The sequence below is a fragment of the Pseudophryne corroboree genome, chromosome 2 (genome assembly GCF_028390025.1).
Source record: "Pseudophryne corroboree isolate aPseCor3 chromosome 2, aPseCor3.hap2, whole genome shotgun sequence".
Lineage (NCBI taxonomy): Eukaryota > Metazoa > Chordata > Amphibia > Anura > Myobatrachidae > Pseudophryne > Pseudophryne corroboree.
In genome coordinates, this window is record NC_086445.1 from 917,108,927 (window position 1) to 917,136,518 (window position 27,592).

General features: G+C 47.4%; 1 protein-coding gene across 2 annotated transcripts in view; it reads left to right on the forward strand.

Annotated features, from left to right (window-relative positions):
* TEKT1 (tektin 1) overlaps positions 1-27,592 on the forward strand; it is a 105,425-nt gene that overhangs the window by 70,717 nt on the left and 7,116 nt on the right. For both annotated transcript variants that reach the window (XM_063956133.1, XM_063956132.1), the window contains exons 5-7: positions 8,521-8,664; positions 9,812-10,034; positions 11,283-11,479. In XM_063956133.1, coding sequence (XP_063812203.1) covers positions 8,521-8,664; positions 9,812-10,034; positions 11,283-11,479 — 564 coding nt within the window. The remainder of the gene's footprint in view (positions 1-8,520; positions 8,665-9,811; positions 10,035-11,282; positions 11,480-27,592) is intronic.

A 27,592-nucleotide genomic window follows, 5' to 3' on the forward strand; every position in this document is an offset into this window, starting at 1 on the left:
GACAGGTGCATTCCATCTCCTATATCGTGCTCAATTGTATAGGCTTGAATGGCCTTTTGCTGCTCCTCCAACCTCTGAAGCATATAGAGGGTTGAATTCCACCTCGTTACCACTTCTTGCTTCAGATGATGGCAGGGCAGGTTCAGTAGTTTTTGGTGGTGCTCCAGTCTTCTGTACGTGGTGCCTGTACGCCGAAAGTGTCCCGCAATTTTTCTGGCCACCGACAGCATCTCTTGCACGCCCCTGTCGTTTTTTTAAAAATTCTGCACCACCAAATTCAAGGTATGTGCAAAACATGGGACGTGCTGGAATTTGCCCATATTTAATGCACACACAATATTGCTGGCGTTGTCCGATGCCACAAATCCACAGGAGAGTCCAATTGGGGTAAGCCATTCCGCGATGATCTTCCTCAGTTGCCGTAAGAGGTTTTCAGCTGTGTGCGTATTCTGGAAAGCGGTGATACAAAGCGTAGCCTGCCTAGGAAAGAGTTGGCGTTTGCGAGATGCTGCTACTGGTGCCGCCGCTGCTGTTCTTGCGGCGGGAGTCCATACATCTACCCAGTGGGCTGTCACAGTCATATAGTCCTGACCCTGCCCTGCTCCACTTGTCCACATGTCCGTGGTTAAGTGGACATTGGGTACAACTGCATTTTTTAGGAGACTGGTGAGTCTTTTTCTGACGTCCGTGTACATTCTCGGTATCGCCTGCCTAGAGAAGTGGAACCTAGATGGTATTTGGTAACGGGGGCACACTGCCTCAATAAATTGTCTAGTTCCCTGTGAACTAACGGCGGATACCGGACGCACGTCTAACACCAACATAGTTGTCAAGGACTCAGTTATCCGCTTTGCAGTAGGATGACTGCTGTGATATTTCATCTTCCTCGCAAAGGACTGTTGAACAGTCAATTGCTTACTGGAAGTAGTACAAGTGGGCTTACGACTTCCCCTCTGGGATGACCATCGACTCCCAGCGGCAACAACAGCAGCGCCAGCAGCAGTAGGCGTTACACGCAAGGATGCATCGGAGGAATCCCAGGCAGGAGAGGACTCGTCAGACTTGCCAGTGACATGGCCTGCAGGACTATTGGCATTCCTGGGGAAGGAGGAAATTGACACTGAGGGAGTTGGTGGGGTGGTTTGCGTGAGCTTGGTTACAAGAGGAAGGGATTTACTGGTCAGTGGACTGCTTCCGCTGTCACCCAAAGTTTTTGAACTTGTCACTGACTTATTATGAATGCGCTGCAGGTGACGTATAAGGGAGGATGTTCCGAGGTGGTTAACGTCCTTACCCCTACTTATTACAGCTTGACAAAGGGAACACACGGCTTGACACCTGTTGTCCGCATTTCTGGTGAAATACCTCCACACCGAAGAGCTGATTTTTTTGGTATTTTCACCTGGCATGTCAACGTCCATATTCCTCCCACGGACAACAGGTGTCTCCCCGGGTGCCTGACTTAAACAAACCACCTCACCATCAGAATCCTCCTGGTCAATTTCCTCCCCAGCGCCAGCAACACCCATATCCTCCTCATCCTGGTGTACTTCAACACTGACATCTTCAATCTGACTATCAGGAACTGGACTGCGGGTGCTCCTTCCAGCACTTGCAGGGGGCGTGCAAATGGTGGAAGGCGCATGCTCTTCACGTCCAGTGTTGGGAAGGTCAGGCATCGCAACCGACACAATTGGACTCTCCTTGTGGATTTGGGATTTCAAAGAACGCACAGTTCTTTGCGGTGCTTTTGCCAGCTTGAGTCTTTTCAGTTTTCTAGCGAGAGGCTGAGTGCTTCCATCCTCATGTGAAGCTGAACCACTAGCCATGAACATAGGCCAGGGCCTCAGCCGTTCCTTGCCACTCCGTGTGGTAAATGGCATATTGGCAAGTTTACGCTTCTCCTCCGACAATTTTATTTTAGGTTTTGGAGTCCTTTTTTTACTGATATTTGGTGTTTTGGTTTTGACATGCTCTGTACTATGCCATTGGGCATCGGCCTTGGCAGACGACGTTGCTGGCATTTCATCGTCTCGGCCATGACTAGTGGCAGCAGCTTCAGCACGAGGTGGAAGTGGATCTTGATCTTTCCCTAATTTTGGAACCTCAACATTTTTGTTCTCCATATTTTAATAGGCACAACTAAAAGGCACCTCAGGTAAACAATGCAGATGGATGGATTGGATACTAGTATACAATTATGGACGGGCTGCCGAGTGCCGACACAGAGGTAGCCACAGCCGTGAACTACCGCACTGTACTGTGTCTGCTGCTAATATATAGACTGGTTGATAAAGAGATAGTATACTCGTAACTAGTATGTATGTATAAAGAAAGAAAAAAAAACCACGGTTAGGTCACTGGTATATACAATTATGGACGGGCTGCCGAGTGCCGACACAGAGGTAGCCACAGCCGTGAACTACCGCACTGTACTGTGTCTGCTGCTAATATATAGACTGGTTGATAAAGAGATAGTATACTCGTAACTAGTATGTATGTATAAAGAAAGAAAAAAAAACCACGGTTAGGTCACTGGTATATACAATTATGGACGGGCTGCCGAGTGCCGACACAGAGGTAGCCACAGCCGTGAACTACCGCACTGTACTGTGTCTGCTGCTAATATATAGACTGGTTGATAAAGAGATAGTATACTCGTAACTAGTATGTATGTATAAAGAAAGAAAAAAAAACCACGGTTAGGTCACTGGTATATACAATTATGGACGGGCTGCGGAGTGCCGACACAGAGGTAGCCACAGCCGTGAACTACCGCACTGTACTGTGTCTGCTGCTAATATATAGACTGGTTGATAAAGAGATAGTATACTCGTAACTAGTATGTATGTATAAAGAAAGAAAAAAAAACCACGGTTAGGTGGTATATACAATTATGGACGGGCTGCCGAGTGCCGACACAGAGGTAGCCACAGCCGTGAACTACCGCACTGTACTGTGTCTGCTGCTAATATATAGACTGGTTGATAAAGAGATAGTATACTCGTAACTAGTATGTATGTATAAAGAAAGAAAAAAAAACCACGGTTAGGTCACTGGTATATACAATTATGGACGGGCTGCCGAGTGCCGACACAGAGGTAGCCACAGCCGTGAACTACCGCACTGTACACTGGTTGATAAAGAGATAGTAGTATACTCGTAACAACTAGTATGACGACGGTATAAAGAATGAAAAAAAAACCACGGTTAGGTGGTATATAATACAATTATGGTTGGACGGACTGCCTGCCGAGTGCCGACACAGAGGTAGCCACAGCCGTGAACTACCGCACTGTACACTGGTTGATAAAGAGATAGTAGTATACTCGTAACAACTAGTATGACGACGGTATAAAGAATGAAAAAAAAACCACGGTTAGGTGGTATATAATACAATTATGGTTGGACGGACTGCCTGCCGAGTGCCGACACAGAGGTAGCCACAGCCGTGAACTACCGCACTGTACACTGGTTGATAAAGAGATAGTAGTATACTCGTAACAACTAGTATGACGACGGTATAAAGAACGAAAAAAAAACCACGGTTAGGTGGTATATATTATAATACAATTATGGATGGACGGACTGCCTGCCGAGTTCCGACACAGAGGTAGCCACAGCCGTGAACTACCGCACTGTACACTGGTTGATAAAGAGATAGTAGTATACTCGTAACAACTAGTATGACGACGGTATAAAGAACGAAAAAAAAACCACGGTTAGGTGGTATATATTATAATACAATTATGGATGGACGGACTGCCTGCCGAGTTCCGACACAGAGGTAGCCACAGCCGTGAACTACCGCACTGTACACTGGTTGATAAAGAGATAGTAGTATACTCGTAACAACTAGTATGACTATGACGACGGTATAAAGAAAGAAAAAAAAAACCACGGTTAGGTGGTATATAATACAATTATGGATGGACGGACTGCCTGCCGAGTGCCGACACAGAGGTAGCCACAGCCGTGAACTACCGCACTGTACTGTGTCTGCTGCTAATATAGACTGGTTGATAAAGAGATAGTATACAATACTACTAATATACTGGTGGTCAGGCACTGCTCACCACTAGTCACACTGGCAGTGGCACTCCTGCAGCAAAAGTGTGCACTGTTTAATTTTAATATAATATTATTTATCATGTACTCCTGGCTCCTGCTATAACAACCTGCAGTGCTCCCCAGTCTCCCCCACAATTATAAGCTTTATATACAATACATTGATGTGCAGCACACTGGGCTGAGCAGTGCACACAGACTGAGTCACTGTGTGACTGTGTATCGTTTTTTTCAGGCAGAGAACGGATATATTAAATAAAACAAACAACTGCACTGTCTCTGGTGGTCACTGGTCACTGTGGTCGTCAGTCACTAAACTCTGTCTGCACTCTGCACTCTCTTCTAATCTACAGTATCACAGCAATCTCTCTCTCTCTCTCTCTTCTAAATCTAATCTAAATGGAGAGGACGCCAGCCACGTCCTCTCCCTATCAATCTCAATGCACGTGTGAAAATGGCGGCGACGCGCGGCTCCTTATATAGATTCCGAGTCTCGCGAGAATCCGACAGCGTCATGATGACGTTCGGGCGCGCTCGGGTTAACCGAGCAAGGCGGGAAGATCCGAGTCGCTCGGACCCGTGAAAAAAAAAGTGAAGTTCGTGCGGGTTCGGATTCAAAGAAACCGAACCCGCTCATCTCTAGGTAATTCCAAGTTGATCGCAGCAGGAATTTAGTTAGCAGTTGGGCAAAACCATGTGCACTGCAGCTGCAGGTGTGGCAGATATAACATTTGCAGAGAGAGTTAGATTTGGGTGGGTTATTTTGTTCCTGTGCAGGGTAAATACTGGCTGCTTTATTTTTACACTGCAAATTAGATTGCAGATTGAACCCAAATCTAACTCTCTCTGCACATGTTATATCTGCCTCCCCTGCAGTGCACATGGTTTTGCCCAACTGCTAACAGAATTCCTGCTGCGATCAACTTGGAATTACCCCCCATGTGCACTGCAGGGAAGGCAAATTTAACATGTGCAGAGAGAGTTAGATTTGGGTGGGGTGTGATCAATCTGCAATCTAAATTGCAGTGCAAAAATAAAGCAGCCAGTATTTACCCCGCACAGAAACAAAATAACCCATCCAAATCTAACTCTCTCTGCAAATGTTATATCTGCCCCCCTGCAGTGCACATGGTTTTGCCCAATTGCTAACAAACTTGATGCTGCGATCAACTCAGAATTACCCCCATAGTGTTGTTAAGCATTGAGGGAAGAAAGCAGTGTCCTTGCTGAAGAAGTGATGATCGCACCGGCTACCTAGATATTTTGTCAGACCATTCTTAGGATACAGGAATCTGAACACACTGGGCCATGAGCCGCAAGAAAAGTAACCAGCTGAGGTATTTTACCAGGCAGTCCAGGAGAGCTCCCTATAATGTTAGAATCAACGTGGACATTCTGGAAAAACAGGCAAATGTATTGAAATGATATAGAGATGAGATTTTATAGGTGAGATGAAATTCCCATGTGCACTGCATACCCTGCACCCATTATAGATACGAGGGATGTGGCCGACGCCGGAATCCTGACACCACTCAGGAAACAGGCGCCGGAACACCATCAGCCGACATCCCAAAGGTAAGTATCGGGGTAAGGGTTAGGGCACGGGGTGGGGGAGGATAGGGGTTAGGCACTAGTGGGTTAGGGTTAGGCACTAGAGGGGTGGTCAGCCATAACCACCACCCCACCGAGGGTTAACTGTAGTCACCACCCCCAGAGAGTTAGCCACAGCCACCCGCCTAGGAGGGTTAGGGTAAGGTAGGGGAGGGGGGAGGGTTAAAATACTTACCCCATCGGCAGATGGGATCTTCAGTGTCAGGATGTCGCTGGTATTAAATACCGAACCCAGATACGCCACTGGTATGATTTAGTTGCAAATAGAAGCAGCAATTTCCTATCTAAAGGACAAATACACCCAAAAACCTCACATCAGATCAGAAGTGAGGTTGGGATTAAAGTCACGGAAAGACTTCACTGGTCAAATAAATGTAATTTAATTAGAGAACCCCCCCCCCCACTATAGATTCCTCTTTTACCTTTGTCATTTTTATTTTTGCATAGGCTACTTACTGCTAGATATGTGTGCCGACCCCCATTTTTTGGGTTTGGTTCTAATTCATAATCGTGTTTTTGTTTTGGCAAAACACCCGAAAGTGTTTTAGTTCGGAATTAGTTTTTGGTTTGGTTAATGAGCGTTGAAAAAAAAATTGCTAATCATTGATAAAATTTAAAAAACAGCTAAAATCATGTTATTTTGTGCAAGCCAAAACCCCAAATTTTGGATTGAAAATCTGAACTGCAGCAAGATTCAAACCGAGATTCAGATCGGATCACCTTTGATGATCTTGAACAAGTTTTGGATTTAGTTCGGATCCGCAAAATTTGGGTGGATTGGGATTTCTGGTGAACCAAACAGCACATCTCTAGTTGCTGCATTCGTCATACTAAAATTAGGTGACTGTCGATGCACTGACTGACAGGGGAGGCATTCGATATGCCGGCTGTCGGGATCCCGCCGCTCAGCATACCGACGCTGGGATCCCGACAGCCAGCATACCGACAACTATTCTTCCTCTTGGGGTGTCCACAACACCCCTGGAGGGAGAATAAATAGGCTGTCTTGCACTCGCCCCGCTGATGGCATGCCGACACTCGGGATCCCGGCGCCGGTGTGCTGGGCGCCGGGATCCCAAGTGTCGGTATAACATAGTACACCTGACTGAAAGAGCGTACATGAGTGTACGGAATGCTACAACAAAAACATCTATTTGACTTCTGTCCTTGGTGTGTCACTTTGTAGAACAATGGAACTAGTGGATTTGCTTTACCGACAGTCCCTCAGCAGCGCACCCTTGCGTCCAGGATTGACACTTTCACCGGCCCTATGAATATGCAGTGTGGACATCTGAGCATGGCCACTGTGGAGGATGCTCTGCGTCTGAGAATGCAACCACTTGCAGTGACACTGTTAGGTACTTTGCACATGCAGCGGTGCATGTGCAGTATATGTCCAGGGTTGGACTGGCCCACAGGGGTACAGAAGAAACCACCGGTGGGCCCTACTGCCAGGGGCCCCACCCACTCTTCTGGGGATCAGGTTCCAGACTGTGCTGTTATTAATCTAGTACATTATCATGCATGCACTACAGTATTTACTGTATATATTTATCTAGGGGACCAACCCATGCAAAATGGTTAGCAAACTAATGTGGCGGCTGGGCACAACTCCTCTAGAGACTGGCCACACCCCTAAACATGGGCCCCTACCACTGTATTCCCCCGGCGGGACCTACATGCCCCAGTCCAACACTGTATATGTCTGCAATGTCGGCTGCAGATCGGCAGCAGGCTATCAGTGATTGACAGTCTGCTGCCATTTTGGGGGGCGAGGAGGGGTCAGTGGTTACCTCCGTTTCCCGAAACAGAGGCGTGTTGCTGCCATTATTGGTGAGTGACGAGACCTGGATCTCTGTTGGAAGATGGAGATTTCCTGGACTCTTTGTTGGATCTGCAGCCAAGGTTGGACTGGCCCACAGGGGAACAGGGGAAACCACCGGTGGGCCCTACTACCTGTGGGCCCTCCTCCTCCTCTAGGGATCAAGTTCCAGACTATCCTAGTGCACTGAATTTATGCATTATACATATGTTACATTATACTTCACAATAATTTGGTTTATTATATATTTACCAAGGGGTACAGAACATGTAATGGTTAGCCAAACCTCTGTGGTGGCTGGCCATACCTTCACTGGAACCTGGCTACACCTTTAAGCATGGGCCCCTACAACAGCATTCCCCCCGGTGGGCCCTTCATGCCCCAGTCCAACACTGTCTGCCGCGGCCTGGCTTGCACAACCCCATGGGTCACGCAGCTGGCCGATGATGTCGCAGATGATCTGATGCTGCATCCTAGGACACAGTTCAGATTAGCAATCAATGTAGGAGGCTTAACGCCTTCTGTAGCATTAACATATTAGTGCTATTGCAGCTGCTTCCATGGAGGAGTCAGCCACAGCACCTCCAGCCGGATGTGTATCGCGTTACCAGCGCCGGGTATCCTGGCGGTCAGCATCCCGACCACTGGATCCCGGTGGCAGAATGCTGGCGAGGGGGGGTGTTGAGCGCAACAAGCCCCTTGCGGGCTCCATGCGGTCGCCGCGGGTTCTATTCCCACTCTATGGGTGTTGTGGACAATAGTCCCTGCTGTGGACAATAGTCCCTGCTGGTCGGCATACTGACCGTAGGGATTATGAGGGGGCGGGATGTAGGGGGAGGTAATGTGAACGGCGGTCTCCTGACCGCCGGTCACATGACTACACCCCCTCCAGCCACACCTGAATCAGGCCCAGTATTTGTGATGGACAACGTTTGAATTTCTCAGCTGCGATTCTTGAAGCAATGACTGGTGATGTTTATTTACTAATCGATGGCCTATTTATTCTCTGATATTTGCAGACTGAGCCGATCAGCTCGATACTCACTGGAGAAGGATCTGACTGACAAGTTTCAAGCCTTGAAAATTGATGATCACTGCAGCACATTAACAAACAACCATCAAGACATCAGATATGCTTCTGACTGTGCAACGATCCAGGGAAAGTAAGAATTCTTACAGGGAATTGTACAGATGTTAGTTGCCTATAGGTTCAAACCTATAAGTAAATAGAATGGACATGTATGAAAAATGTGCAAAAGGGAGATTTTACTCTAACAGGAAATATACTTAAATGAAGTGTATATTTATAGGAGAAGTGTCTGGTTAGGAAGTGGCTGTAGGCCATATACACAACTTCTACCCCTGGTCCCCTCCCTGTTTGTTCTACATTACCCCGTTTCTTTGGTGACCAAGCTGACTACAGTACCTTGAGAAAGGTCCTGGGACTGAAACGTCAGTATCCTGATTTAATAGTATGCTCTTTTGCTTTGGATTTATAAATAAATATTTTTTCCTTTTTTTTTTTTTACTAAGGGGTACATTTACTAAGCAGTGATAAGAGTGGAGAAGTGAGCCAGTGGAGAAGTTGCCCATGGCAACCAATCAGCACTGAAGTAACATCTATAATTTGCATACTATAAAATGATACAGAGCTGCTGATTGGTTGATGGGGAAATATCTCCACTGGCTCTTATCACTGCTTGGTAAATGTACCCCTAAATCTGGAGAGGGCTATCGTTCCCCCCGTGGGACACTCTGTACTGTATTATAGGTCTCCCAAAGCATTGGGTTGGACTCTGATTAGACACCCCAGCCAGTGTGTATTTATGGGTGAGAGTGCGGGATATCGTGTGTGTGTGTGTGTGTGTGTGTGTGTGTGTGTGTGTGTGTGTGTGTGTCTGTGTGTGTGTGTGTGTGTGTGTGTGTGTGTGTGTGCGTGTGTGTATTTATATGTGTGTGTGTGTGTGTATATATATATATATATATATATATATATATAAAAACACAATTCAGGGGCACTCACCAGACTTTGATAGCTTTATATATATATATATATATATATATATATATATGTCAGAAAAACGAAACAATATTGAAATTGGGGCTGATTCAATTTAACGCGATACTCGGATTTGCACATATTGGCCAAACCGACATTGCAGGTTTTCCATAAAACTTTGTGACACCAGTGAAATGATGAGCCATTCTGGAACAGCACATCACATCTAGTTGAATTCCCCCAGTATTTTCATGCCATTGTTACTTCTCAGTATAACAACTGGATATTTACAGCTATCTCTGCATTGGCAGCTCAGTGACACCCACTGAATGGGAAGATTATAGCAACACCAACATTGTGACAGCAGAGAAGCAGAGGAACAGTGCGTTTGCACTGCAGGCTATGACTGACAGCATCCTGTCTGAAACAGCGAGTGACATGCGCAAGCAGTGCGATACCGTCAATTTAGCACTGACAAACCGCGTGGCAGAGACAAAGGATGCAAAAAATAAGCTGGAAGTTCACTTGGCTAAGGTAAAACATGAGTCAGATTGTTCAGCCCATACAGAGATGCAAACAGCATGGCGCACATAACTTTCTGTATTTTATTCTTTTGCTACATATTTATATATTCCCAGGTCTTCATTATCGTGCAACCTTTAATGATATATAGGAGGTAAATGTAATATCCTGCTGTATTTATCTTTTAAATAATTACCCCTTTAAAACATCGGTCAGAGTTGCTGGGAACTCACTAATGCCTGCAAGTCACAGGCAATTACACTGGCCCCATACTCTCTCTTACTCTAAGTTTTCTTGTGTTCTTGTGAGGAGTCTATAATGCCTGTGTGCCTCATACCTCAGCAATGGCATCAGGGCCATATTAGCAGCATCATAGGCCCTGGGCAAAGCAATGCGCTGCGGGCCCTACCCACCCATTCACGGTAATAATTTTTTTCTTTTTGAATCATAGCTTACCCCTCCTGCGGTCCCTCACCATCTCTCCGCATGCTTTCCTACAGTGAATGGCTATCAGCACTCTGAGTGGTGGATAGCTCCAGCTATCCACCATTCAGCATAATCACAGTCATTCACTGTCTGGCTGCAGGCTGGTAGAGAATGCTGCCTCGCCACTCTGATTGCATATAATTCACAATCAGAACGGCTGAGCAGAAATCACTACTTGGCTCCCAAGATGCTCCATAGTCACCAGCCCGAGCCCACCCCTGCTCAAAGGCTCCTAGAATCATGGGACCCTGGGCAGCTGCAATGTGTACCTTTATGTTAATTAAGATGGTCCTGAATGTCACTGCCATTGGGTGCCTCAGTAAAAGTTTGTGGTTAATATTACAATGTTGACAAACACAAGTTTGACTCCACACAGGTTCTTCAATTTGTATATGCAAATAATGTGTATGATAAAAGTGTACAAACAGAGAGATTAAGCCTAAATATAGGTGTCAAACAAATAGCCCGTTGGTGGCGCCCCCATGAGTCAATAATATACATGTTGTACACAACAGAAGAAGGGAAAGAAGACTTTCTTTCTGGGGCACTCTTATTTAAAAACATGAAATAGAATGAGGTATAATCTTTATTTAGACTTATTAAGATCATTTACCTTCTAGGTGCTTCCTGATATTTTACTGTAATACCTGGGTGGTAAATGATTTAATAAAGTATAAATAAAGTTTATATTTTATTCTTTTTCACATTTTTAATATTACAACGTTGTCAGCTATGTTTTTAAGTAATATCTGCTCTCTTTCCTATATTTTTAAGGTTATGAATGAGATTAGTTCTCAAGAAAAAAACATAAAAAGTTGCAAGAAAGCTATTGCAGATAAAGAAGGACCCATCAAAGTGTCTCAAACTCGCCTGGAAACCAGATCGCTACGGCCTAATGTGGAGCTATGCCATGATCCCGTGCAGTACAGACTTATCAGTGAAGTCCAGGAGATATCCAGAAATGTGGAACGGTGAGACAAACAGAAGCTTCTTGTGTGTCTCATATCCCCCCCCCCCTTCCTGCTGTCCCAGGTGCTGAAATGCTTCACTTATTTATTTATTACCAGTTATTTATATAGCGCACACATATTCTGCAGCGCTTTACAGAGAATATTTGTCCATTCACATCAGTCCTTGCCCCAGTGGAGTTTATAATCTATATTCCTTACCACATGTACACGCACACACATTCACGCTAGGGTTCATTTTGTGGTGAGCCAGTTAACCTACCAGTATATTTTTGGCTTATGGGGAGAAACCGGAGAACCCGGAGGAAACCCACGCAAGCACGGGGAGAATATACAAACTCCACACAGTTAGGACCGTGGTGGGAATTGAATCCATGACCTCAGTGCTGTGAGGCAGTAATGCTAACCATTACAAAATCCGTACTTCACTTCTGAAAGGATCATAGAATAACTGGGGTCATTCCGAGTTGATCGCTCGCTGCCGTTTTTCGCAGCGCAGCAAACAGGTCACTACTGTGCATGCGTATGCACCGCAATGTGCAGGCGCATCGTACGGGTACAACGCGGATCCTTGCTGGGCGATGGATTTAACAAAGAATCCATTCGCACAGCCAATCGCAAGGAGATTGACTGGAAGAGGACGTTTGTGGGTGGCAGCTGACCGTTTTCAGGAAGTGTTTGGAAAAACGCAGGCGTGTCCAAGTGTTTGCTGATGTCAATTCCGGGACCAAAAAGACTGAAGTGGTCACAAGGGCTGAGTAAGTCCAGAGCTACTCAGAAACTGCAAAAAAACTTTTTCGTCCCACTCTTTTGCACACTCTTTTGCACACTCTTTTGCACACTTGCAAGACAAAAATACACTCCCCCGTGGGCGGCGACTATGCATTTGCACGGCTGCTAAAAGTAGCTAGCGAGCGATCAACTCGAAATAACCCCCAACATTGCCCAAGGGTGCAAATGTCCATAGAAACCCCAGCAACCAATCATATTTCCTTTCATTGTTTACGTTACGCTAGACTGATAGAAAAAAATAAATCACGATTAGTTGCTATGATTTTAGGGCATATTTGAAGCAGTGAGCCATGTTACTGCCTATTTGTTTGCCACTTCCCCATTTCAGACTCATAAGGGTGTTACGCACACCAGTGCTAACAGGAGTATACCGGTGTATGAACAGAGAGGGAAGCGAAGCAAACGAACTCACAGACAGTATAACATAACATACACAGGAGGTGATGGAATAACTAATAAACACAAAGTGAACGGAGAAGCCCAAAGGCTCAGGAATTGGGTGTCTCCCTAGTGTCAGGAATGCTCAGATGGAATAGAGCGGACAATGAAGCGAGGTGTAGTGATTTAACATGTGGAGCACCTGAAATGATGTTGCTAAGAGCAACAGAAAAAACCCCAAAGGGCTACCAACGGGTGTGGGAATAAACTCCTTGGTCAGAGATAGAAATATAGACACAAGGAGAGTATCCACAATCCTAACCCCCACTTGCAGGGCACAGGTTCAGCTTACTGCCACTAAACTGACACCTGGACGCCCTGCACAGTGAGGGAGGATTAAGCAAGCAGGTCTGAGAGTACAGCCGCAAACCTGCTGGGTTCACAGAATAGCAAAAGAACCCCAGCAGGTCAAACAACTGACTCCAGTCTTACTGCTAGGTCCGGATTGGCAGAATGAAGTACCGAATCCCAAGGCCTATTCGCAGTAAGCAACAAGTAAATACGAAGTCACACAGTACTAGCTAACTCTCTGGAACTGACTAACAAACAAAGATTCAGCAGCATTTGCCTAGCCTGAGAGGATGGTTTATATAGCAGGTGCTGTCCACGCCCCACTCAGACCTCACAGACTGTGAGCACAAAACCAGCGCCGGATTCCCTGCCGTGCACAGAGCCTGTAACCACTACACAGTAAAAACCCGGACCGGAGTATCAGCTGCGCTCAGGTTACTTCGCTAACACTTGCCTCCCGGTTGCCATGGCGACGTGGCAGCACAGAGCAGGAGATCCTAACAGTACCCCCCCTCTGACGAGGGGTCAAAGAACCCCTACCACTGGGTTTATCGGGGAGCTGCGAGAAGAAAGAGCGTATCAGTCTGGGGGCATGAAGATCACAACTGCGCACCCACGACCGCTCCTCCGGGCCATACTTCTTCCAGTGCACCAAAAATGACAGCCGACCCCGAACCATCTTGGAGTCAAGAACCCTTTCAACCACAAACTCCCTCTGACCCCGTATCAGAAGAGGAGAAGGTCTTCCACTGGAAGAAGGATTACTAACCGCCAGTTTTAAAAGGGAACAATGAAATGTTTTATTGATACCCAATGAACGGGGCAGATCTAACTGAAATGCCACCGGATTGATAACCCTGGTGATCTTATAAGGGCCGATGAACCGGGGGCCTAACTTATGAGATGGCTGTCTCAACTTCAAATTCTTGGTGGACAACCAGACGAAGTCTCCTAATTTGAAGCTGCAGGGTCTTCTCCGCTTATCAAAAACCCTTTTGGTCACTAATGACACAGACACAAGGGCTTTCTTCACTTTCCTCCAAATACCCCTAAGGACCGAAACAACAGAGGAACCACCAGGCGTGGAATCCAGGGGGTCAAAAGAATTGGCCTTAGGATGATGCCCATACACACAAAGGAAGGGAGAGATCCCTGTAGCAGAGTGAGCCGCGTTGTTATAGGCAAACTCCGCCATGGACAGATGAGCAACCCAGTCAGTATGACACTTGGAGACATAACACCTGAGGAACTGCTCCAAGGACTGGTTCACCCTCTCAGTCTGCCCATTAGACTGTGGATGGTAGCCTGACGACAAGCTCACAGAAATCTGGAGATCAGAACAAAATGCCCTCCAGAATTTGGCCACAAACTGGGATCCACGGTCAGAGACCACATCAAGTGGCAACCCGTGGAGGCGCACAACATGCTGCATAAATAACTCAACCAGTGGAACGAAATGCGTCATCTTCGAAAACCTGTCAACGACAACCCAAATGGCTGTCATCCCCGAGGATTTGGGCAAGTCCACCACAAAATCCATGGAAATGTGGGTCCATGGCTTAGACGGAATAGAGACTGGATGTAATGGGCCGACAGGAACCCCTCTAGGAGTTTTATTTCGGGCACAAACGTCACATGCCCGAACCCACTGATCCACATCCCTAGCCACCGAGGGCCACCACACCGCCCTAGACAGCAACTCCCGAGTTCTGGCAATACCCGGATGCCCTGCCGACCTCTTGGCATGGAATTCCAGGAACACTCGCTGTCTTAACCTAGGAGGCACAAACAAGAGACCTACCGGAAGGTCTGGAGGAGCCTGCTCCTGTGCTCTAAGGACTAATGACAAGAGGTCCTGGGTAATGCCCACTTTAATACATGATGGAGACACAATGGGCAATGGCTCCTCGGTGGTCTCTTGAACTGGAGCAAAACTCCGCGAGAGCGCATCAGCCTTGATGTTTTTTGACCCAGGGCGATATGTTATCAAAAAATTAAAGCGAGCAAAAAACAAAGCCCATCGTGCCTGCCTGGCATTGAGCCGCTTCGCTGACTCTAAATATGCCAGATTCTTATGGTCGGTGAGAATTGAGACCACAAACTTAGCCCCCTCAAGCCAGTGTCTCCACTCCCCGAGTGCATCCTTTATAGCCAACAATTCCCGGTTACCCACATCATAATTAATCTCGGCAGACGAAAATTTACGGGAAAAGTAAGCACAGGGATGAAGGCGATTATCAGACACCCCCATCTGAGAGAGCACTGCCCCAATACCTATCTCAGAGGCATCCACTTCTACCACAAAAGGACGCTCTGGATCTGGGTGTCGCAGCACCTTGGCCGAGACAAATGCCCTTTTGAGACGGGCAAAGGCCGCTTTGGCCTCACAAGACCAGTGAGCAACATCCGCCCCTTTCTTAGTGTGTTTCACCAAGGGGGCCACTATAGATGAAAATCCAGCGATAAACCGTCTATAAAAATTTGCAAAGCCCAGAAAACGCTGAAGCGCCTTCAAACTAGTGGGCTGCACCCAATCCAGGACCTTAGAACCCTCCATTTGGAAACCTTCTGAGGAGATAATATACCCTAGAAATGCGATTTGCTGGACTTCAAACTCGCACTTCTCCAGCTTCGCCCCAAGCTGGTGGTCTCTGAGTTTCTGGAGGACTAAGCGTACATGCTTCCGATGTTCCTCCAGGGAATGAGAGAAGATTAGGATGTCATCTAGATAAACAACTAAGAATCTATCCAAATATTCCCTGAGCACATCGTTCATGAATTCCTGGAAGACTGCCGGGGCATTAGAGAGCCCAAAAGGCATCACCAAATATTCATAATGCCCTGAGTGGGTATTAAAGGCAGTCTTCCATTCATCCCCCTCTCTTATTCGGATTAGATTGTAAGCACCGCGTAGGTCAATCTTAGAAAAAATGGTGGCAGTACGAAGCTGGTCAAACAAAACCAAAATGAGAGGCAGTGGGTACGAGTTTTTAATCGTGATACGGTTCAATTCCCTGAAGTCGATGCAGGGTCGCAACGAACCGTCCTTTTTACCCACGAAGAAGAACCCCGACCCAACTGGGGACTGTGAGGGTCTGATAAATCCCTTAGCCAAGTTCTCCTGAATGTACTCTGCCATAGCCTGAGTCTCAGGACGTGACAGGGAGTACAACCTGCTCTTGGGAAGCTTAGCATCCGGCAACAAATCAATGGCACAGTCATAGGGGCGATGGGGAGGTAGTACCTCCGCAACTTTTTTGGAGAACACATCCGCAAAATCTGCATAACATCCTGGCAATCCTGGCGAACTTAGCTGCGAGAGCCTGACTGGAAGGCTCAAGCAACTCCTGAAACAATCACTACCCCAACTAAGAATCTCCCCAGAGACCCAGTCAAATTGAGGGTTATGGCCCCTTAACCAGGGTAACCCCATAACCAATGGGGCAAAAGAACAGACAGTCACATAAAAAGACAATTTTTCAGAGTGTGTGGCTCCAATAAACAAAGGAATTTGGCTGGTGCAGGAGGTAATTTTACCCTGGGACAATGGTTCCCCGTTTAACCCACAGATCTCAATCTCTGATGCCAAAGGTACTGAGGGAACAGAGTGTTCCAGGGCGAATTGACGGTCCATGAAAACCCCATCGGCCCCACTGTCAACAAAGGCCTCAGTCTTGACAGTTTGACCGAGGATCTCCAAAATCACCGGAATGAGAAAAGTCTTTTTGGGAAATTCTGACTTCTGGCCTGACAGGATATTTCCCATCACCCTCAGGCCCTGAAGTTTTCCGGTTTTTCTGGGCATGATACTACAACATGACCTTTATTCCCACAGTACAAACACAAACCCTGCTGTCTCCTCCGCGTCTTCTCACGCGAGGAGAGGCGGGTAGCCCCAATCTGCATAGGCTCCTCGGAATATTCCTCAGAGTCTGAGGTTCCCTTGGGAAAAAAGGAAACTGCGGTCTCCCTTTCAAGCCTACGCTCTCTCAGCCGTCTATCCACCCAGATGGATAACTGCATGAGCTGATCTAAGCTATCAGGCGAGGGATATTGTACCAGTTGGTCCTTTATCTGGTCAGAAAGGCCCCTTCGGTACTGGTTTCTCAGGGCTGGGTCATTCCACTGGGTATCATGAGCCAACCTCCGAAACTCCGTACTATAAACCTCAGCTGGCCGTCGCCCTTGCTTAAGAACCGTAATCTGAGCCTCGGCTGAAGCCATCTTGTCAGGGTCATCATACAAAATGCCCAGTGCCGTAAAAAAAGCATCAACACTTTTAAGCGACGGACAGTCAGGCTGTAACCCATATGCCCAGACCTGTGGGTCTCCTTGTAGCAAGGAAATCACCATGCCCACCCGCTGAATCTCCGACCCAGAAGACTGGGGCCTAAGCCTGAAATATAGCTTACAGCTCTCCTTGAAACAAAAGAACTGCGAGCGATCTCCAGAAAAACGATCCGGGAGATTTACTTTCGGCTCCTTAACCCCTGAACTTGCCGCTGCTGCTGCGGGAGCTCCGCTAGCGGCCTGCGGGGTGTTCATTTTAATGGACATCTCATTAAATTGTCGAGTCAGGACCTGCACCTGATCGACCACCTGTTGCAAAGTATTTTGAGGGGTATGCTCCATATTCCCACAAAATTTCAACAGGAGTAGGGCTGCTGAATATGTTACGCACACCAGTGCTAACAGGAGTATACCAGTGTATGAACAGAGAGGGAAGCGAAGCAAACAAACTCACAGACAGTATAACATAACATACACAGGAGGTGATGGAATAACTAATAAACACAAAGTGAACGGAGAAGCCCAAAGGCTCAGGAATTGGGTGTCTCCCTAGTGTCAGGAATGCTCAGATGGAATAGAGCGGACAATGAAGCGAGGTGTAGTGATTTAACATGTGGAGCACCTGAAATGATGTTGCTAAGAGCAACAGAAAAAACCCCAAAGGGTTACCAACGGGTGTGGAAATAAACTCCTTGGTCAGAGATAGAAATATAGACACAAGGAGAGTATCCACATTCCTAACCCCCACTTGCAGGGCATAGGTTCAGCTTACTGCCACTAAACTGACACCTGGACTCCCTGCACAGTGAGGGAGGATTAAGCAAGCAGGTCTGAGAGTACAGCCGCAAACCTGCTGGGTTCACAGAATAGCAAAAGAACCCCAGCAGGTCAAACAACTGACTCCAGTCTTACTGCTAGGTCCGGATTGGCAGAATGAAGTACCGAATCCCAAGGCCTATTCGCAGTAAGCAACAAGTAAATACAAAGTCACACAGTACTAGCTAACTCTCTGGAACTGACTAACAAACAAAGATTCAGCAGCATTTGCCTAGCCTGAGAGGATGGTTTATATAGCAGGTGCTGTCCACGCCCCACTCAGACCTCACAGACTGTGAGCACAAAACCAGCGCCGGATTCCCTGCCGTGCACAGAGCCTGTAACCACTACACAGTAAAAACCCGGACCGGAGTATCAGCTGCGCTCAGGTTACTTCGCTAACACTTGCCTCCCGGTTGCCATGGCGACGTGGCAGCACAGAGCAGGAGATCCTAACAAAGGGTGGTTCAATAAGTAAGATAACAAGACCTCTCACGTCTGTAATGTTCTCAATTTCATTCTAATTTCCCACCAGGCCAGAGCAGGTTCACCACTGCTTCCCCTCACAGCCCTTAGACTGTGCCTCATAACAGTAATACTGTCCCAATCAGCAGCGGCTGCAGCCCCTGGCCTGCAGCGCCGACCACGTAGTGCAGGGGGAAACCGCTTAGCACATATAAACATACATGTTATGATGTATGTAATATATGTTCTGGCTTGTTCCCCCGGGGATCTGCAGCACTGCGCGGCCCCCAGATCTCCTGTGAAACTAGCCAATGGGAGCCTGGGGGAGGGCTTAGAAGGATTGTGAAGTCTTATGCCTTGTCCTGGATGCCTCGTTGTGACTGATAGACACAATACGTGGCTGGTGGAAACATGGTCAGACATTGAGGTGCAAAGTGTGATCAGATTTCTGCATCTGCTGCTGAAATTCATCGCTAACTTATCAAGATGTACGGTGATAACGTCATGTTACGGTAACAGGTTTGGGGTTGGTACACTGCCTTTGATAACGGCAGGACAGTTGTTCAAGATGAGCAGTAATCTGGCCGGCCAAGCTCGTCATGGACTGCATTTGGCTTCACTGACACTGATAGGGGGTGGCAGAGTTGACTTGGGGGGCTGCAGTCCTGCAGCCCATAGGTAAAATCTGCCACTGGTTATCACCATACACTTTGACAATTAGGTGATGAATTTCAGCTGCAGACACAGAAATCTGATCACACTACGCACTTCAGTGTCTGACCTTGTTTTCCCCAGCCCCGCCATCTTACAACTGACGTTGGGACAGTATGACTGATAACAGGTGTAATATAATGGCTATGAGGGGAAGCAGTGGTCTACCTGTTCTGGCCTGATGGGAAATTAGAATGAATAGAGAACATTACACATGATAGGTGTTGTTACCTAACTTACCGAACCACCCTCAACACCATCAACAGGATTAGTGGAGATCGGTACCCAACACTGTTTTACTGTATGTGTTTCCCAACCTCCGTCCTCAAGGCATACTAACAGTCCAGGTTTTACTGATATCCATGCTTGAGCACAGATGGATAAAATCAAAATAACTGAGGTATAAATTAAGTCACCTATGCTCAAGTATGGTCATCCTTAAAACCTGTACTGTTATGCTGGATACACACTAGGATGACGGTTCAGCCGCCTGGCTGATCTGATGATCGGTAAAAGCATACACACTTACCAATCGTCGGCCTAATGTGTCTTGCCTGACGTCACAACTGGGCGGGCATTTACATGTGCCTGCCCAGGTATGATATCAGTCACTGGTGGCCTCTACAGCAAGTGTACGGGCAGTACACACAGCACAAAGCACTGATATATCTGCAAATATATCGGCCACTGGCTGTGCTGCAGAACTGACGCAATCCGCAGACATATCACTGGTACACACCCACCGACGCACCCACAATATATCGCCGGTCAGTTGAACCAGTGTGTACTCAGCTATAGTGTGCCTTGAAGACCATGGTTGGGAACCCCTGGCATACCACATAGCCTGGAAAATGAGGACATTACTGAATTCTCTATAAATTGCAGCTGCAAAGGCATTGCGTCCATCCCTGAATCAGTGCTATAACTTGCAACATGCAGTATCGGCAAGATTCCGGTGAGTCTGAATGACATTTTAAAGAGGCAATTGTTTTTGCCTTTTAAATGGCAGACACTTTAAAACAGACTCGCTGAAATCCCGCAGATGCCTGCATCTCTCAGGCTGTTACCAGGGGCGTAGCCAGAACTTTGTGGGCCCCATGCAAACATTTTGAAGGGCCCCCTGTCCCAATATTTCTACAGAATCCCCTCTCTGCAGCAGTTAATTATATGCCCCATAGTAGTGCCCTAGTTCATTATCTGAACCATAGTAGTGCCTTAGTTAATGTTATGACCCACAGTAGTGCCCTAGTTTATTTTATGAACCATACTAGTGCCCTAGTATACTTTATGTCACATTGTATAGCTGTCAGTATACATTATGCTATACAGTACTCCCAATTCACATTATGACATACAGTGTCCCCAGTTCCTATGATGGCACATTACAGTGCCCCACGTCATGTTATGTAACATGATAATTCCCTCCAGGTCATTTTATACCACATTACAATGAGCAGGTGACGAGGGCATAACTAGATATATTGCAGGCCCCAAGGCAAAAGTTTGTAAGGGCCCCTATGTACCGTCTAATGGTGAAAAATGTATATAACACACACATTTTGTTATGTTACAGCCATATTCCAAAATGGAATAAATTCATATTTCCCTCAAAATGTTACACACAATACCCCATAATGACAATGTGAAAAAAAATGTTTTGTCATTTTTGCAAAGTTATTAAAAATAAAAAACTAAGATATCACATGTACATAAGTATTGACAGCCTTTGTCATGACGCTCAAAATTGAGCTCAGGTGCATCCCGTTTCCACTGATCATCCTGGAGATGTCCCTACAGCTTCATTGGAGTCCACCTGTGGTAAATTCAGTTGATTGGAATTGTCTGTAGACCTCCGAGACAGGATTGTCTCGAGGCACAAATCTGGGAAAGGGTACAGAAAAATATCTGCTGCTTCGAAGGGCCCAATGAGCACAGTGGCCTCCATCATCCCTAAATGGAAGAAGTTTGGAATCACCTTCCTAGAGCTGGCCAGCCGTCTAAACTGAGCGATCGGGGGAGAAGGGCCCTAGTCAGGGAGGTGACCATGCTACACCATTCCTCTGTGGAGAGAGGAGAACCTTCCAGAAGGACAACCATCTCTGCAGCAATCCACCAATCAGGCCTGTATGATAGAGTGGCCAGACGGAAGCCACTCCTTAGTAAAAAAGCACATGCAGCCCGCCTGGAGTTTGCCAAAATGCACCTGAAGGACTCTCAAACCGTGAGTAACAAAATTCTCTGGTCTGATGAGACAAAGATTGAACTCTTTGGCGTGAATGCCAGGCGTCATGTTTGGAGGAAACCAGGCACCGCTCATCACCATGCCAATACCATCCCTACAGTGAAGCATGATGGTGGCAGCATCATGCTGTGGGGATGTTTTTCAGCGGTAGGAACTGGGAGACTAGTCAGGATCAAGGGTTTGATGAATGCAGCAATGTACAGACATCTTGGATGAAAATCTGCTCCAGAGCGCTCTTGACCTCAGAATGGGGCGACGGTTCATCTTTCAACAGAACAATGACCTTAAGCACACAGCCAAGATTTCAAAGGAGTGGCTTCAGGACAACTCTGTGAATGTCCTTGAGTGGCCCAGCCAGACCCCAGACTTGAATCCGATTGAACATCTCTGGAGAGATCTGCAAATGGCTGTGCACTGACGCTTCCCATCCAACCTGATGGAGCTTGAGAGGTGCTGCAAAGAGTTATGGGTGAAACTGCCCAAAGATAGGTGTGTCAAACTTGTGGCATCATATTCAAAAAGACTTGAGGCTGCAATTGCTGGCAAAGGTGCATCAACAAATCATTGCGCAAAGGCTGTGAATACTTACGTACATGTGATGTCTTAGTTTTTTATTTTTAATAAATTTGCAAAAATCTAAAAAAAAACTTTATTCACATTGTCATTATGGGGTATTGTGTGTAGAATTTCGAGAGAAAAAAATTAATTTATTCCATTTTGGAATAAGGCTGTAACATAACAAAATGTGGAAAACGTGCAGCGCTGTGAATACTTTCCGGATGTACTGTACCTGTAACTGGGAAGGTGGGCCCCTCTCAGCACTGGGCCCCATAGCAGTTGCACTCCCTGCACCTATGGTAGCTATGCCCTTGGCTGTTACATTTCCCCCCTAGAGTATACTGTGCTTCTTATAGTTAGACGCAACAGCTCAGCTGCAATATGTCCTTGTAAACTGTTTACCAGGGCCGGCGACAGGGGGGTCAAAGGGGACACCTGTACCGGGCCCCAAGGATCAGAGGGGCCCCAAGTATATGCCTCATAGTGTCCGGCAGGGATGTGAGCAGGGAATCATCATGGAGTTATTGGGGAGAGACCGACTGTGGTGTGTGTGGGGGAGGAAGGAGAGAGATAAATATTTAAATATCTGTATACTGTAGATTTAGCACAGCAAATTCCGTTGCTCTGAGGGGGCCCCAGAGATATCACTGTACCGGGCCCCAAAATGTCTGTTGCCGGCCCTGCTGTTTACTATTGTGGTGTATCAACTTTTTTTATTTTCTAATTCCGTCAAGGGTATACTTAGGCAGCACAACAGTTAGAATACATAATTATTAATGCAGGGCAGCACTGCTTGTAGACAAGGAGTCATACAGAAATGTTACCCACTGACGTGACAAAAAGACAGCTTTTCAGTGATGCAGCATCACCATCTCTAACATTACCGTGCGGGGGGAAGGGAGGGGGCTCGGTAAATGCTGCGTTGAAGCATATGTAGCAATGTGAGTCAGTTCCTTTTTTTAGTTGATTAATATTCTTCTACTCAAGCATTGCTTCAAATATCCCACTTTTTTGGTTCTCCTTGGTACATTTTCTCAGATAGTGTAAGATTCCAGGGTGTCTTACCCAATAATTTCGACAAGTTTACCTAATAATTACAATGAGTTTTATCATCAAAATAAACTTCTTGTTAGTAGGCAAGGGATGATACAATTCCAGCAGTACACGTAGCTCAGCCATGCTTCCACTATTCTCAGATACACATATCTTTTACATTACTACTGTCCAATCAAATGATTCTTCCTGGTCACTAATGTTTTACACGTGAACTCTTTGCATAGATGTCTAACTTGTGACCTGTGAGCCATTGTAGTTTTCTGAGCTTGCCTTGGGGAATCTCAAATGAAGCTATCTACTACTATGTGTCACAGAGGGGTTGATGTACGTATCAAGCAATGAAAACAGTGGAGAAGTTGCCCATAGCAACCAATCAGTAACTACCGCCCAGATCTGTCATTTTCTGACTGTGTGGCTAAAGCTGGGCGTGGCTAGGAGCACTCATTGGGTTAGCGGCAGGGTAGATCCTCCCCCTGGTGACATCAGAGGTCACTTCACCAACTTGGTTTTAGAACTAACCTTAGCGGCAGGTCTATCACATCCTAGGAAGTAGGGAGGGTAAATGTGTGTACAGTGCGCACACATCTCCCCACACTGACTGAGGGAAAGTCAGACTCTTTGACGTGTGAGTGCCGGGGAGAGGTCAGTGCATGGGGGCCGGTGAGGAGGGCACGGTGGGCGCCTGGTCACCAATTGTCTGTGGCTTTGCTGTGTGTGTTTGCCCAGCAGACATGTTCTGGATCGGCTGCAGCCACAGTGCCCCTGTCAGACCTGTAGATGCCAGGGTCAGATAGTGCTGCTGCGGCTGTGTGTAGGGCTCGTGCCTCCGCCACGAGAGGAGGGGATATAACATCAACGTGCTGTGCCGCTACAGCCCGGCGTTTATACTCTGCTGAGCTGCTGCCGCTGTCCTGAAGCGGGGCCACGGAGGGAGAGCCGTAGCATGTAACCGCCGCTGGATCAGCTGCATGATGCGCTACAGCACCGAGGACAGGGGGCGCCTCCACACAGGAGACTACCGGCTGTGCTTCAGTAAGTAGCGCAGCTGCATCAGCGGAGGGCTGCAGGAGGCCGGCAGTGTGCTGCTGCTCTCCCCTTTCCTACCATGCACAACACATGTGCCGATCATGACCTTGCGACACCATATGTCACCTATGCTGTGCCTTTGTCCCCTGTACTGTCACCTCTGCGGTGCCCCGGCTGGATACACCTCATGCAACCCCGCACCCGCCCCTCCCCCAACCGTAGCACCACCGCACCCCTGCAAACGCCCCCCCCCCCCCCCCTGCGGTGGCTCCGGACCCCCTCCCCCACCCGTGGCACCCCCGCAACAGCCTATCCTCCCCACCCACAGCACCCCCACAACCGCCCGTCCCCCACCCGCAGTGGTTCAGGACTCTCTCCCCCACCCACCTGTAAAGAATGCATGGTGCTGGCGATAACAGCAGAGGGGGGAGAACACAATGCTTTGTTCCTTACCAGTGGCAGTTACAGAGCAGTCCATTATTTAAATAGGGGAGCCACATCAACTGCCACCCCTAAACACTGTCAAACATCACTGGGTGTGGCTCCCCTATTTGAATAACGGACTGCTCTGCAACTGCCACTGGCAAGGAAGTCCAGCCTTATGGTTAAGAAGATTTTGTGATGTGTCAGTGGTATTTGCCTTTCTCTTACGTCCTAGAGGATGCTGGGGACTCCGTAAGGACCATGGGGTATAGACGGCTCCGCAGGAGACATGGGCACTCTAAGACTTTAGAATGGGTGTGCACTGGCTCCTCCCTCTATGCCCCTCCTCCAGACCTCAGTTAGATCCTGTGCCCAGGGGAGCTCTACTGAGTTTCTCTGAAAAGACTTTTGTTAGGTTTTTTATTTTCAGGGAGCACTGCTGGCAACAGGCTCCCTGCATCGTGGGACTGAGGGTAGAGAAGCAGACCTACTTAAATGATAGGCTCTGCTTCTTAGGCTACTGGACACCATTAGCTCCAGAGGGTTGGAACGCAGGTCTCACTCTCGCCGTTCGTCCCGGAGCCGCGCCGCCGTCCTCCTCCTCACAGAGCTGGAAGATCGAAGCCGGGTGAGTATGAGAAGAAAGAAGACTTCAAAGGCGGCAGAAGACTTCAGATCTTCAATGAGGTACATTGCTCCCAACACACACACACACACACACACACACACACACACACACACACACACACACACACACACACACACAGAGAAAGCAATGTAAGGGTGCAGGGCGCAGCGGGGGCGCCCTGGGCAGCAATTATTTCCTCAAAAACATCACTGGCACAGGTCTCAGATACTGCGGAGGCAGTATAGTATAAAACCCCCGCCAGTATAAAGAAATTGAGCGGGACCGAAGCCCGCCGTCGCGGGGGCGGGGCTTGATCCTCCAGCACTAACCAGCGCCATTTTCTCCACAGCATGCTGCAGAGAAGTGCTCCCGGACTCTCCCCTGCTGAACAATAACAGGGGGCCACATTTATTTGGTGCAAATTGTACATATATATATATATATATATATATATATATATAAAGCGCTAGTTAGGCTGGGACCTTGGTTTCAGTATATTGTGGCGCTGGGTGTGTGCTGGCATACTCTCTCTCTGTCTCTCCAAAGGGCCTTATTGTGGGTCAGTCCCCATATTTATTTATCCCAGTGTGTGTGGGGATGTCAGTATGTGTGTGTCGACATATCTGAAGCGGAAGGCTAGTCTTGGGAGGTAGCAGAGCAGATGGTGGTGGTGTCTCCGTCGGCACAGCCGACACCTGATTAAGTGGACATGTGGAATGTTTTGAATGCTAAGGTGGCTTTATTACATAAGAGATTGGACAAACAGAGTCCAAAGACAAGCAGGGAATTAACCCATGGCTTTTACTGTGTCCCAGGACCCTTCAGGGTCCCATAAACGTCCCTTTACCTAGTTAGCAGACACTGATACCGACACGGATTACGACTCCAGTGTCGACTAGGATGATGCAAGGTTGCACCCATGAGTCGCGAAGTATTCAATATATGATTATTGCAATAAAAGATGTTTTGCATATCACAGAGGCAGAGCCGTCTTAACAGCAGTGTAGGCCCCTGGGCACAGCAATGCACTGGGCCCCCTACCCACCCATCAGTGGTAGGGGTGGGGGATGCTATCAGCGGCAGCTTTACTGTCCTGCGGGTGGTAGGGGGTGTTCTATCTTCCGCTCAGCATGTAGGACCTGGAGAAATAATTTCTGCTAATTACTCCTTTACTGCACAGATGGGGCAGGAAGGAGAACACTAAACTGTAGAAGGGGACATTGGGCTAAATGAAGGGGCCAGAGTACGTGACTTTCAGGGTGGTAGGGGGTGTTTAATATACAGGGAAGGGGTCAATAGTGGAGTGGGCTTAATATTCATAATTTTCTGGTGGGAGGGCAGCTTATTTTACTGCAGATATCTCCAGTTCCTGGAAATAGATTTCCTAGCTTTAATGGGATAAAAAAAAACTAGAGAATCCCATCTTTCAGGAGGTACTGGGGACTTGGGGATCAGAGTTCAGGAGCCAGAGCAATCCACCAACGAAAATATAAAACTGCTTATTAGGCATGTGGAGCTGGAGCAGGGACCAGCTGCTTGAAAGCTGATATCTCTGGTTCTGGGCATAGTATAGACAAGCTGCCAGTGTTCACCAAAAGAGTAGAGTGACAGCTTTTGGAGTATACCCTCTGAAAAACTCTAAGTCAGACAGAACTCAAGATATCTGGCTGGGAAGAGCAATTAACAGGCTTGGATGGGGACCACTGCTTTGAAGTCGGATATCTCCAGTTCCTCAGGGCCGATTTTCAAAAATCTGGTACCCCTGGAAAGAGGAGACCCTCAGCTATCAGTCTAGAATCCTGGGGCCCTTGGGCAAGTGCCCATTGAGCCCATATGAAAAGACGGCCCTGCACAGAGGACTCCTCTGTCCCTGACACGAGGGTCTGCATGTTTAAAGAAAAGTAACCTAACTCATCTCATGAGCTGACCGTTTTATTTAAAAAAGCTTGGGAGACTCCTGACATTATACTGCAGGTTCCCAAGAGAATTATTATGGCGTATCCTTTCCCCTCAAAGGACAGGTTATGGTGGGAATCCTCGCCCGCGCTGGACAAGGCCTTAACGCGCTGGTCCAAAAAGGTAGCACTACCATCCCCTGATACGGCGGCCCTATAGGATCCTGCAGATCGTAGGCAGGAATCTACCTTAAAATCAATTTATGCGACTACGGGAGCCCTATTTAGACCTGCAGTAGCGTCGGCATGGGTAGGTAGCGCAATTACAGCTTGGGCTGATAACTTGTCATCTGACATTGACACCCTAGATAAAGATAGTATGGTGTTGACCTTAGGTCACATCAAGGATGCAGCACTATTTATGAGAGTGGCTGCGAGAGATATTGGGCTTTTGGGTTCAAGAGCTAATGCCATGGCAGGTTCTG